The sequence below is a fragment of the Bos grunniens genome, chromosome 27 (assembly GCF_055505025.1).
Source record: "Bos grunniens cultivar Pamir isolate PY7600 chromosome 27, Bosgru_T2T1.0, whole genome shotgun sequence".
Classification (NCBI taxonomy): domain Eukaryota; kingdom Metazoa; phylum Chordata; class Mammalia; order Artiodactyla; family Bovidae; genus Bos; species Bos grunniens.
This window is the reverse complement of record NC_141191.1, coordinates 17411361-17425506: the sequence shown is the minus strand read 5'-3', so window position 1 is coordinate 17425506 and position 14146 is coordinate 17411361. Positions and strand designations below refer to the sequence as shown.

General features: G+C 39.8%; 1 protein-coding gene across 4 annotated transcripts in view; it reads left to right on the top strand.

Annotated features, from left to right (window-relative positions):
* PDLIM3 (PDZ and LIM domain 3) overlaps positions 1–13887 on the top strand; it is a 31144-nt gene extending 17257 nt beyond the window's left edge. The window contains exons 4-9 of one of the 4 annotated variants that reach the window (XM_086380043.1): positions 1055–1242; positions 1606–1673; positions 7267–7530; positions 9032–9162; positions 11367–11478; positions 12889–13887. In XM_086380043.1, coding sequence (XP_086236169.1) covers positions 7376–7530; positions 9032–9162; positions 11367–11478; positions 12889–13078 — 588 coding nt within the window. In that variant the 5' untranslated portion in view covers positions 1055–1242; positions 1606–1673; positions 7267–7375 and the 3' untranslated portion in view covers positions 13079–13887. The remainder of the gene's footprint in view (positions 1–1054; positions 1243–1605; positions 1674–7266; positions 7531–9031; positions 9163–11366; positions 11479–12888) is intronic. The other 3 variants (XM_086380040.1, XM_086380042.1, XM_086380041.1) reach the window with 3 other exon arrangements.
* The last annotated feature ends 259 nt before the right edge of the window (positions 13888–14146 follow it).

The window sequence follows — 14146 nt, the reverse complement described above, 5'->3', positions numbered from 1 at the left end:
GGCTCCTCCGTCCATGGGATTTTCCAGGCAAGAGTACTGGAGTGGGATGCCATAATGTAAAGACGGATCTTAACTAATTCTGCCAAATGAGAAAGTTTGAAAGAGAATCAGTTGTGTGTCTTTTAGCATTGGTTTTTGGTTTTCTTCTGTTGCTTAGAAGAAGAAAAAGTTTAGTGACTTGACAAAATTATCCATCTGTATAAAAATTGGAAAATTTGATTCCTACATTGAAAGATAATAACAGAGTTTCAGATCATTCAGGCATGTTTCAAACTCAGAGTTTTGGATTGAAGTTTGTTCTTTTTCCCTGAGCAATAAAGTGAAAATGCTTCCGTAAATCACCTACATTCACTGTCTCTGAATTGCTGACTGAAGTCTTTCTGCAACTAGAGTAAACTTGAACCCACAACATGGAATCAGCACAATAAAAAGGGAGGGTTTTCTGTAAATGTTTTTCCTCTTTCATAATGGAAGTCCTTTAGTTTCTATTATTTTTTCAACATTTAAGGTTATATCTCAATGCAAATTAAGAATATTGTTTGTTGTAGGAATTAAGAAAAAACAGGAAAAAAAGACTTGATTAGTTACAATGATGCAGGACAGTTATTCATAAATGTTCACTCCCTTCTGATTGATTTAGTCTCCCATTTCCTAAAATGGGGGAAATGTTAAGAGAAATTTTATCTAAGTTCTACTTAAGACAGTGTTACATAGAATCATTTTTCTAAGCCAAAAATCTTATTTTTGACACAAAATTTCTGGATTGAAATGAGTCCTATGAGACTTTCTTAGATGAAGTCAGAAGCGAGCAGACAGGTACAATATTTGCATTATTTTATACTTCAAATAATATCAGTTCCTTTGCACCTTAACATATGGTGACGTTCACAACACATATGAAGTTCATGGCAAATGTAGTCCTCCTTTAACCCTGCCATTAATCTCGTAGTGGATAAAGAAGCCTTGATTAACAAGAGCGATGCTGTTGGTTTGCACGCTAACGGCTTTGTTGTGCATTCTGTGGCTTTTGTGTATTTTGTCTGCCATTGTACAGGAGTTCAAACCCATTGGTGCCGCACACAACAGAAGGGCCCAGCCTTTTGTTGCAGCAGCAAACATTGATGACAAAAGACAGGTAGTGAGCGCTTCCTATAACTCACCCATTGGGCTCTATTCAACCAGCAATATACAAGATGCACTTCACGGGCAGCTGCGGGGGCTCATCCCTAGTTCACCTCAAAAGTAAGTATTCCACTTGGTTTCTGGCTGCCATGCTCTCAATGGTGACAGTAAGGCTGCTTTTCCTTTCGAAAGTCCAGCTCTTGCTGTTTAATTTTTACTTTCCTGAAGGCACGGATCAGATTTTTCTTTTAAAGACAAGCATCTAGAACATGGTTCTAGGGTCCAGTCTGCCAGTTCCTGAACGTTTAGTGAATAGATGGTTGAGAGGAAGAAATCACTCTGGCTCCATCATCACCCTTCTTACTCATGTCAATATCTGGTGATAAATAATCCTTTCTGAACAATTGTGCATTTAATTTTATCTAAAATATATATATCTATTAATCCTCCACTGAGGGGCTCTCTAACGCTTTGTTTTTACAGGATGTGAACTACTTTGAACACAAGCACAACGTTCGGCCCAAACCTTTCATAATCCCAGGCCGAAGCAGGTCATAAGCTTTAAGATGGTGAAGTGTGGAGTGCATGCCTCCTTAATAAATCCTACTAATCACCAAGATACATAACTCTTAGGTGTTTGGAGTGACTTTTCTCTTTTTTGAAGCTTACTGCAAAAGCAAAAGAAACAAATTCACCTAGCAGAGACTAGCAGCCAACTCACCTCCATTTCTGAGAGTAAATATTGACAAGATTATAGAGCTGTGAAATATTATGCAATCGCTGTGTGTATTTATAACTGATACCCCGGCTGCTCTGAGAATCCCATCCAGAACACAGTGACCTTTGAAGTTAGCAGACATACCCTGTCCCAGGGCAGGATGGCCCAGTCAGCAGGAACAAACATGAAAACCAGCCCCCAGTCACGAGTAAGGAAGCAGGTGAGGCAAAGGTGGAAAGGCTGGTGCAGCTTTCTGTGTTTGACGGAGTCCATTCATCCCATCTCAGCACCTAGTTCTCACTGTGTCATCAGAGCCTGCTGGGTAATCCCACTCATTCTAGCTCTTACATAAAAATAAATTTGCATTCTTATGGATACTTGTGTGGCTTCCCTGGTGGCTCAGCTGGTAAAGAACCTGCTTGCAATGCAGGAGACCTGGGTTCAGTCCCAGGGTCGGGAAATCCCCTGGAGAAGGGATAAGCTACCCACCCCACACTATTCTTGGTCTTCCCTGATGGCTCAGATGGTAATGAATCCGCCTGCAATGCAGGAGACCTGGATTCAACTCCTGAGTTGGGAAGATCCCCTGGAGGAGGAAATGGCTACCCACTCCAGTATTCTGGCCTGGAGAATTCCATGAACAGAGGAGCCTGGTGGGCTTCAGTCTATGGGGTCACAGAGAGTCGGACACAACTGAGCGACTTTCACACATGGATACTTGTGTGGCTTCCCTGGTGGCTCAGATAGTAAAGAACCTGCCTGCAATGCAGGAGATCTGGGATCAATCCCCTGGGTTGGGAAGACCCCTGGAGAAGGGAATGGCCACCCACTCCAATATTCTTGCCTGGAGAATTCCATGGACAGAGGAGCCTGGCAGGCCACAGTCCGTGGTTCTGCAGAGTTGGACACACTGAGAGACTAACACACATACATACACACACACATACACATGGATACTTGCAAAGGAAGAGGGGCCACTTGGAATGTTTCCACTTGGGGAAAATAAGTATAAAGAGAGAGTTGGTAGGGAGGGAAATTTACTGGGTAACCCTCATGGATAACTGTGCATAGACTGGAATAATAATGAGCAAATCTCTTCTTGTCTGTCAGAGAAACAGATCATCGTCAGACGATCCTTTACAAATCTTCTCTAGAGACTAAATTCCAACTTACGAGGGAAGAAATGAGCCTCCTGTATTGCCACATCAGGAAACAGTGACTTCAGGAAACCTGAAGTCCTCTGACCTCAGCTCCATCAACCAGTCCAGAGGAAGGAAGTGGGGGTTAGGCTGGATCAACCCTAACAGATCAGTGAACAATGATCTACATCAGGTGTCCCAATTGCTTGTCTGTAGGTGGAGTCAATTCACAATGTTTTATTTAACCCTCCCGTTGTTTAAAAATACAGAATTTAGGTCAGTGCCTTAAGATGGAACATCTACTCTCCATCTTGGCAAAATACCCTTAACTCCCAAGCGTATGACACCTGGCCCATTTTCATATATGTGTGACCCTCGTGGCCCCTGGAGACATCTGAGTTTATGCTGCTTGCCATGGATGGTCAGTCATCACTTGATATATGATTTCCATGTGCAGACCTTTCCATGAGCTAGACTCAGGGCCAGAAAATGACCTCAAAGTAAGCCAATTTTGTGATATCAGACTCAGAAAGAGGAAATGAAGTAAAAGAGCTGGAGAAAGATGCTATTAATAATAAGGCAATGACTACTAAAGACATCTGACCCCACTAGAATATAAACATATTGTATCTCCACTACCAAGAAATGAGGCTAGGACAGTAAATGCTCAGCAAATGTTCATTAGATAAAGGAACAAAATCTCGAGAGTGCCTAATTAGACTTCCTGATTAGCAAGAAGAATCAGGAGCTGTTATTCCTCCTGCATACTGGCAACTTTGAACAATCCTTTTTGGCTTCTTTTAGTTTTTTCCTCCTTCATATTTCATTCTCCTCTACATCCTTCTCTATTTCCCCACATTCAACAGTTTTCCAACCCCACTCTCAATAGCATAAAAAAAAAAAAAAACTGGGTTAGAAGTTAAAATGCTCTTTTACTATTGAATAAATATATATACATACATCTTCCTAAAGAAGCATAGTAAAACAGATATACTTGCATTCTTTTGAGGTTAACATAAATGTAAGCTCACTAACATGAGCTATAGAACTCCACGAGGCTTGAGTAAAATGATACATTAGAGTAACACAGATCTTGCTTCTGCTAAAGACCAATTACATTTAATAGCAAAATTCAGGGTAAGTCAGAGATTCAGGTACATAATGCCCTTCTTTAATATTTTCATTTAATTCAAACATGGTGACAATGACAAGCTACTCATAATTTTTTTATTGTAAGGTGCCTTTCAATCTAGCTAAGTTTGGAAGAGGGGAGAGGAAAACCAGATATGAAAGGATTTGCTTAAAAAACAGGTACCAGTAAACAAACCTTAAAAAATTCTAAAATTGCTTCTATTATCCTCCCTGTCTTCCTGTGGCCCCTCACTATTTGCTCTAGCTTCCGAATTTCTTGTTCTTGCCAAATAATTCTTCATCAAGGTAGAATTTTGAGTGGCTACTTATCAAGCAATAACTACACCATTAATAAACAACTTTTGAATCAGATGTAAGTTGGAGATACCAATATAGTCATCTCCCTGGGTCTTAATACTAGTTGCTGCTGCTGCTAAGTCACTTCAGTCGTGTCCGACTCTGTGTGACCCCATAGACAGCAGCCCACAAGGCTCCCCCGTCCCTGGGATTCTCCAGGCAAGAACACTGGAGTGGGTTGCCATTTCCTTCTCCAGTGCAGGAAAGTGAAAAGTGAGAGTGAAGTCACTCAGTCGTGTCCAACTCTTAGAGACCCCATGGACTGCAGCCTACCAGGCTCCTCCATCCATGGAATTTTCCAGGCAAGAGTACTGGAGTTGGGTGCCATTGCCTTTAGGGTTCTTTTCATGGTTTCATCGTAACTGACCCATATTAAAAGAAAAGTATTTTAATATGAAAATATGTAAATGTTTAAAGCCAAAACTAACATTAAAAGTTCAGCAAGGCATTTTATAGATCCAAGTGATAAAATACAATCCAGTTAGTGGTTTTTGGACAAGCTGCATCCAGAAGCATGTCCCCAAAAGTCCATATACACAGCAGGGAAATGAGTTCTGTGTCTAATGATCTATCCAGTTGTATGATAGTAATTGAGTGTATCATCAGCCTTACAGGTTGCCAAGTCAATAGCTCAATGTCATGAAATTTCAGCAGTATCTACCTTTCCAAGTCACAGGCATAGGTCATGCTGACCCATGATCATCTCCACAGTAACTGGAGTCCATGAACACTATTTTTTAAGCATCAGTTCAAGAGCTCGTTTAAAATCGTTCCAGAAATGTATAAAAAAGATAATTGTCATTTGCTTAAGTTTTATTTTCTATGTGAATAGATAGACATGAGCCCTTAAATAGAATGATTAAGAAACTAGGAAATAGAAGACACAATCTCTGCTTAGACAAAATTATATACACAGACATGCATGTATATAAGAACACTAATAAGAGGGGAAAAATAATATTAATTACAACTATAAAATAAGTTCTATCTGTAAGTTCCGAGTTAACCATAGTTTACATCTCCACTATCTAACACCATGCCTGGGACACAGTAAGGTCAGAGTAGTTATAAAATGCTTGTGGAAAAGGTTCACTATTTTAAGCTCCAGTCTCCCAATACTGAAATTCAGTGTCTCAAACCCGTAAATTACAATTTAATAAACTTCATTATACTGAGGTCAAATCAATATGATCCTGACTGAATTGCACTCTAACTGAAATTTCATTTCTACTCTTTTATCAACTGAAGTCAATTTCAGCAACCAGTATAGTGTTAAGCCTATGAAAATGGTGAATAAACCACTTGATATTTGTGTGTGTGATCAACCAATTTATTGACTGAGTTTCAAACAGGTTCTCAACAGCCAGGAAGTGAAGGATCACGTTCATATTAACCTGCTTCATTTAGTCTGTGCAGGTCAAATTGGATAACACAACACAAAAAAATTTTTTGTAACTTATTTAGTGACAAGGGTTGCCCAGACTAACCAGGCTGCAACACTGATGAAGCCAACAAAATCAATCTTCAATATATTGGGTTTGGAGTTTTTGCTCTCTGTATGGGCCTGAGGTTGACATTAATAGCCCTGAAGAGTAAATGCAGGCAGGGGCCATACTTGAGCCCTAAGGGAACACTGACTGAGATAAACACGCCATATAAACTGTTCTCTGCCTTGAGTTTACAGCAACACTAACTTGCAGACATGATAGAAGCTGACATCAATACTAATGTTTCCTTTGGCTTTGTCTTAAATGACTATGCTTTAAAAAAAAAACAAAAACAATATATTCCATTTCTCAAAAAAATGCATTTGTCATGCTGCATTTAAAATGCATGTATAAAAATGACTTTTAGTCATCAGCATGTCAGTTATAACTAACCTCATATCTGTAGAGAATTCTATTCATAAGTATATGAAGTTTCTGTAGTTGTTCTTAAAATTGCATGACTGGCCTTTCTGATGTTTTAGTAAGTTCCTTTGACTTGACTTTAAAAGGAAATGAAAAATATGCATGAAAATATATATGTGCTTTCAAAATTTTGCAAGAAATAGCTATGTATTAAAGAAATATATATACATATCTTAGCCCTAAGTTGCATCCAAAGAGTCTGAGATCACTTTATTTGCTCTCTAATTATTAATTTCAAGGTGACAAGCATTTATTGGCTATTTCTAGGACCTATATTAAGTCACCAATTTCTTAAAGTGTAGTCTTCACAAAATTAGAGAACTAAATAGAAAAAGTTAAAATAGTAACAAATATTTATAAAATGTCGTAAAACGGAATCTTTACCAGATAACTTCAAGTTGCCAATTACTTTGAATTAAGCCCAACTATATTTCTGAAAATACTTATTTTGCAATGTTTAGCCTAAATATTTGATTGGATCTTCACACTGCATATTCATATTACTATTTGTGTAGGATCATTCATTAATATTTTAAATACTGCAGCTCAGAAATGTAAAAGGATTCCAGCTAATGCAATTCCCCTGTGCCACTTCCTTTATACAGAACTCTTTTCCCATGAAGGTTTCACCTAGCAGAGCATATTTTATAGTACAGCAGAGCCAAGAAATGCAGTATCACCGGTATCTTAATTCTGTGAAACTTTTTTCAATCGTGAATTTTTAAGTGTTCCCTTTCTAAAACAAATTCTAGCCAGAAATAAACATTTCTTTTCCATTTGATTTAATTCACCTCTTACTTTTAACCTCTCTGTACTTGTTCTCTGTGTTCCCCTGTCTGGATTTTCTGGTTCCCGTGTCGTCTTGTGTGTGACGTGGTCATTAACACAGTGGATGCAGCACTCCGTCCGGTGTTGATGGCGGCAGTGGGCGTAGCACCCCTTCTTCTGTCAGTACTCTTAGTACTATTTGCCCAGGTGACTTGAAAGTTGCTGCTAAGATGGCCCCTAACATTCCTTTGGAAATGGAACTTCCTGGTGTGAAGATTGTACATGCTCAATTTAATACACCCATGCAGTTGTACTCAGATGACAATATTATGGAAACACTTCAGGGTCAGGTTTCAACAGCTCTAGGGGAAACACCCTTGATGAGGTAATAAGAGCCTTTCTGAACCGTGGGCATATTAACTAAACACATGGGCAATGTCGACTTTACTGTTATCTTGTAGCATTGTCTTAATCGAAAGAAAGCTTTAGGCCTTGTGATAATGGTGATTTGAGAAATTAAGCAAGCAGAGTTTTATGTGACAGCAATAAAATGAAATCATGGCAGGATGAAATGTACATGTCTTTTGAAAAACTACAATGTACTTTGCAAATGTCTGGTACAGTACTTCTCAAAAGTGATTTATAATCTGGGATACTGTGTTTCTTCTTTGGGTATCAAAAACTGGGGAAGGGATGGGAGGTTCAGAGAAGTTTTAAAAGAAATGATATCTTTTGTCTCTTCTAATGGCATCTTGTGGAAGAGTTAATTATTTTTCCATTTACTGTTTTTGCCATGAGTAAGGGTTTGTAAGTGAATATCTCAGGCTACTAATATAGATATCTAATTTCCATTGGTCTCTATTTTGACTAATTTTTTCTTTATTATGCATATTTGTTCAAAGTACTTTTCAATTAAAAAGATTTATTAGAAGATAAAACCTTATTACTTCTTTCAATATTATAGAACCATTATAAAGTATTATAATGCTTACAAGTGTTATGTAACAATATCCCAAAGATAGTCCTTGGGATAAGATAATAATAGCATAATGTATTTCAAAGCCATTTGCAAGGAGCTTCAGATAGGTAAGACGATTATTTCCAAATATGATATAGGTAATAAAAATTTGTGCAAATAGCAACTACCTTTTCTAGATAATGCAATTAAATGACAAAATAGTAAAATATTACAGTGCCTGACATGTATTTTTATTGTGGCATTTTTTATTGTTCAACATGAATATATTTGTAGAAAGTTTATTAAAATAAATCATCTATCATTTTTGTAAATGAATTCTAATGTAGCTATTTAGCAGCCTATACAACTGACTTCTGTGTGAAAGACACTGTATTATGCGCTTTCAAACACTGGGAAGTTGAATTCTTCCATTTACAGGCAAAATGTTACCTTGATTCAAGAGTTAACAAAACTAAACCATACACTTTTGGTTTAATATCAAAAATGAATCTGAATTTTATTAACATCTTTATGACTGAGATAAACTGGGCTCACTCATGCACCTTCTATCACACGTATGTGGTCTTTTATTTCTAAAAGGTTAATTTTGTTCATATTATAATTATATATCCATCAGACGCACGCATTGTTTTTTAAATTACTATTTCCTAACAACGTTTCAGTTGCCCTCCAAAAGGATTCTTGCACATGGAGAAGTGCTGAAGTGACCCCAGGTTAATCAATGATATTTTTTAAGGCAACCCGTGTGAATTCACAGTATACTTAACTGTAATAGAGATTAACTTGAGAATACGGAATCTCTGTTGGGGAGATGCTGTAAATACAGCAGTCACTGCTTATTGATATCTTGTGTCTTCCTGCGCATACGCACGCTCCTGACGCGGCTTCCCGCGGCATGTTGTTTCAGTGAACCCACGGCCTCCGTGCCCCCCGAGTCGGATGTGTACCGGATGCTCCACGACAATCGCAATGAACCTACCCAGCCTCGCCAGTCGGGCTCCTTCAGGGTGCTCCAGGAACTAGTGAACGATGGCGCTGGTGAGCAGTCCGTGAATGTCTGCTGAGACGTTGTTGACAGAGGTTATTGCAAGGGTCAGGGGAGGGGAGGGCAGCAAGCATAATGGGAATGAGAGTCTAAAAATTGATTTTCATCAGTCATCAAATGACTCTTTGCTGTAAAAGGATTTGGTGTTGCCTGGTTTAGGAGGAGAACATCCAGAGCATATTTAAGGAGCCACCAACTTGATGGTAAAAGAGCATCAAAGATAAATCCTATCTCAGTAGTCAAGGGCTAGTTCAGCTTATTGATCATAAAATACTGCAAGATTTCTCAGCCTCCCCCATATCTCAGGCTATCATAATCATCAAATTTTTAGACAACACTGGAATGAACAGCACAGTCCCAAATCCTGTGCTGAGCTGCTTTTCACATGTGATCATTTAATCCCCACAATAACTTAGTGAGGTAGGAGCTGTTATTTCCCCTATTTAACAAAAGAGAAAATGAGGCATAGAGAGGGTGGATTTGCACAAAGCCACACAGCCAGTAAGAAACAGAGTTGGGTCTCCAGCCCACTCCTGGAGTCTTCAGAGTTTATGCTCTTACCAATGGTTTTCCATGTCCAAAAGATATATACTGTCCTTCAGAAGTTGCACAGAAATGCAAAATGCCCCATTAGTATAGCCATTATCAAACAAATGGAAACTAAGTGTTGGTGAGGATGTGGAGAAATAGGGACCCTTGTGCACTGCTGATGGGGAATGTGAAATGGTGCAGCCGCTGGGAAAAACAGTATGGTGGTTCCTCAAAAAGTGAAACAGGAGAATTGCCACGGGATCCTGCAATTCCATTCCTAGATGTATACTCAGAAGAACTGAAAGCAGGGACTCAAACCAATACTTATGCACCAGCATCCACAGAAGCATTATTCACAGCAGCCAAAAGTTGGGAACAACCCAAATGTCTATTTACACATGAATGGAAAAACATCATGTGGTATATATCCATAAAGTACACTATTATTCAGCCTTAAAAGGGAATGAAAATTCTGATATACGCTGCAACATGGATGAACCTTGAAAACATTCTGCTAAATGAAATAAACCAGGGACATAGAGACAGATATTGCATGATTCCATTTATATGAGGACCTTAGAATAGTCCAGTCATAGCAACAGAAAGTATAATAGAGGTCACCGGGGTCTGGAAGGAGAGTGAAATACAGAGTTAATGTTTCCTGGTTACAGAGTTTCTGTTTTAGATGATGAAAATGTTCTAGAAATAGGTATCAGTGATGGTTGCACAAAATTGTGACCATACTTAATGCTACTGAATTACACACTTAAAATGGCGAAGATGGTCCATTTTATGCTATGTATCAGTTCAGTTCAGTTCAGTCACTCAGTCGTGTCTGACTCTTTGCGACCCTATGAGTCGCAGCACGCCAGGCCTCCCTGTCCATCACCAACTCCCAGAGTTCACTCAGACTCACGTCCATCGAGTCAGTGATGCCATCCAGCCATCTCATCCTCTGTCGTCCCCTTCTCCTCCTGCCCCCAATCCCTCCCAGCATCAGAGTCTTTTCCAATGAGTCAGCTCTTTGCATGACGTGGCCAAAGTACTGGAGTTTCAGCTTTAGCATCATTCCCTCCAAAGAAATCCCAGGGCTGATCTCCTTCAGAATGGATTGGTTGGATCTCCTTGCAGTCCAAGGGACTCTCAAGAGTCTTCTCCAACACCATAGTTCAAAAGCATCAATTCTTCGGCGCTCAGCCTTCTTCACAGTCCAACTCTCACATCCATATATGACCACAGGAAAAACCATAGCCTTGACTAGACGGACCTTTGTTGGCAAAGTAATGTCTCTGCTTTTGAATATGCTATCTAGTTGGTCATAACTTTCCTTCCAAGGAGTAAGCGTTTTTAAATTTCATGGCTGCAGTCACCATCTGCAGTGATTTTGGAGCCCAAAATTTAAAAAGGAAAGATGCAAAATGTTCTCTGTTCCTTTGGGCATTTTGTAACAGCTCCCTACAACAACAACAGTTTTTTAACTAATTTCGTTTTGTAAGGTCCCATTTCAGAATAAATTATGCTTGAACGAATCCTGGTTCTTTCCAAATGATATTGTGGGTGAAGGCTAAGAATTCCTCAGGTTAAAGTGCACACCTTAAAATAGAAGCAAAGTATAAACCGTAGCCAGCTGCTCCCTGGCCATAAATGGAAGCACTTTGTATTTCAGATGACCGTCCTGCTGGAACTCGGAGTGTGAGAGCTCCAGTTACAAAAGTCCACGGCGGTGCTGGCGGCACGCAGAAGATGCCATTCTGTGACAAATGCGGGAGTGGCATCGTGTAAGTTTCATTTTCAACCCCAAATTCACCACCAGTCTTGGCGTCAGTTCCCTATTTCCTCTAAAAGAGACTTGAAGTTTTACAAAAAACAAATTTCTATTCAGCGAACTGAAATATAAATGTCCACAACATTTAGGGCAGTCTGACCAGAAATCCTTTAGGTGTACCCCCAAATTAGCATAGAATGTGAGGTGGAAATCCTGACTTATAATTTCAGGTATATGTTCATGAAAGGAAACTGCCCCAGAAGTATATCCTAAAAGTCATTTCCGAGAATCATGACTTCACTTCACAAAGCCCTCCCTTTGTTGATGCATAGTCTTTGAATTCTTCCTTTTCTGTATAAACCCAGGAAAACAAATATGGGGGTCATCCAGTTGTTCATTAAAACACATTATCCTTAGTCGATTTCTTAAAGTTGCACAAATACTGAAATATGATTTTTTAGACACAAAGTCAGCTTCCATTTTAAGGGGCTTTAGGTGTAAATAGCCATCCTTGCTAGTTTCAGATCTTCAGGTGAACCAGATCATTTCAGTCCCTCCACCTCCTGGCCCGTGGGAGCATGTCTTCCATCCCCTTTTTCTGTTCCCCTGTCACTAGCTCTCACACTGAGGAGCTATCAGTCGAGTCACCCAGGAGGCATCCCAGGAGGGTGGGGGAAGGAGATAAGCCTGCTTATAGCACAGAGGGGGCTGGGAGACAGAGAAACTAGCAGGACAGGGGGCTGGGGGCAGAGAGGACCTCGTAACACAGGACAGGTCGTGATGTTACCTAAAGCATTGGGGTGGCCAAGAAGTTTGTTTGGGCTTTTCCATACACTGCAATGGACAAACCCGAAAGGATTTTTTTTGGCCAATCCAACAACCGTTGCTCCAAAGTCGGAGTACACTGTTTTAACAGTTTACTGTCGAAATGCAAGTGTACCCACCCATGAAAATTCCATCTCTGCCCTTTGATCTGTTCTGTGTTCCATAGAGTGGACGCTGGACCACCAAGCTAGACAGTTTAAGCAGAGGGACTTTGGTTGTATAGACAACAACCTTGGTCACAATCCGATTCCTTTGCAGAGGATTATCTGCATCATCTCTCCTGCTTCCAAAGAAACAATGGGGAGAGATCATGAAGTAAGATCCTATCATTTCTCTAAAAAAAAAGAAAATTTGTTTGAAAAAAAAAAATCTGAAAAACATTGACACGTGAACAATGGAGAGAAAGCCATGAAGATTTATTGTTGTCTTGGCTCTCCCTGGCAACTGCATCAGTTCCACAGCTGCGCCCAATTTTATAGCTGTTCTTCCCTGAATGTGAAACACCTGCCTTATCTATAGTGTTGTCTCCCTTTGGGTCATGTTTTTGGCTCTATGTGTGTGTTTGTGTGTTCACGAGGGTCTCCTTTTTCCCCACCAGTGGTGCGGTTGTGAAAGCGCGGGACAAATACCGGCATCCGGAGTGCTTCGTGTGCGCCGACTGTAACCTCAACCTCAAACAGAAGGGCTACTTCTTCGTGGAGGGGGAGCTGTACTGTGAAACTCACGCCCGGGCCCGCATGAGGCCCCCGGAGGGCTATGACACAGTCACCCTTTATCCCAAAGCTTAAGTCCTGGCAGAACGAGCTCGCACACACCCACGCGCACCCACACAGGCTGGTATTAATGGCTTTGGGGCAGATTTATAGCAAAGTGCTGACGCCAAATCTAGAACCAAGATTTTAGACACTTACTGTATTTTTAGGAGAAAGAATGGGAGGTACCTGCCTGCTGTAACACAAACATGCATTCAACTGTTTGGGGGGGAGCTTAGCAATAACTTAATGGCATTTAAAGCAATAATTTTTTCTTGTCATTCTCCACAGTTTACATTTATATTATTATGACCATCAAACATGTAAACATCAAGATATTTGGGGAGTCCAATTGTCTTTCCTTAACCAGCTGATTTTGCAATTCTAGTAAATACCAAATGACAATCTTGTATTCTAACAAAACCTGCAGTGTCTGTTATCTGTTTCAACAATTACAGTGCATGTCAGGGAGAAATTCTCTAGATCTCTCTAGTTTCATATTCAGTCATACTGCTGAATGCAACATAACATAATAAATACATAAAATGTTTTAAAAATACCTAATGAAGTGGCACTTGCTGAATTCAGATAAAATCAACATTCCAATGAGGGAACCCAGTCCTAATTTGCCGTGTACAACTCAGGTTGTACGTGAGTGACAACTCGGATATTTTCAGGAAAAAAATATGGTTTCTTTAATTTTTTTTTTTTGGTTTCTTTAATTTTTATAACTCATTTGCTCTTTCTTATGAGCCCACAGTTTCTGCTGATTGGAGGGGAAGTTTTAAATTTGCTAGTTAAAGGTGATACAGTCTCAGATTAAAACAGTTTCTGTTGCTTTGAAATAGTCTCTTTCATTTTAAATGTCTCTCAGATAAATATTCAGACTCCATCAAGGCTAGTTCTTTATTCTCAAGGCTCACCACCACCATCTTCTCCTCCCAAAGATGGCACCTCCAAGAGGAGACATTCAGGGGACCCTCTGGGGAGGAAAGGGATTGCTGCTCTCCTGGGGTCCTGCTTGTATTCTCTGCTGAAAATCCATGGTTCCACTCGTGCTGTTTTCTCAACATAGTTGGAACCAGGCAACAAGCCCAGCTTTAC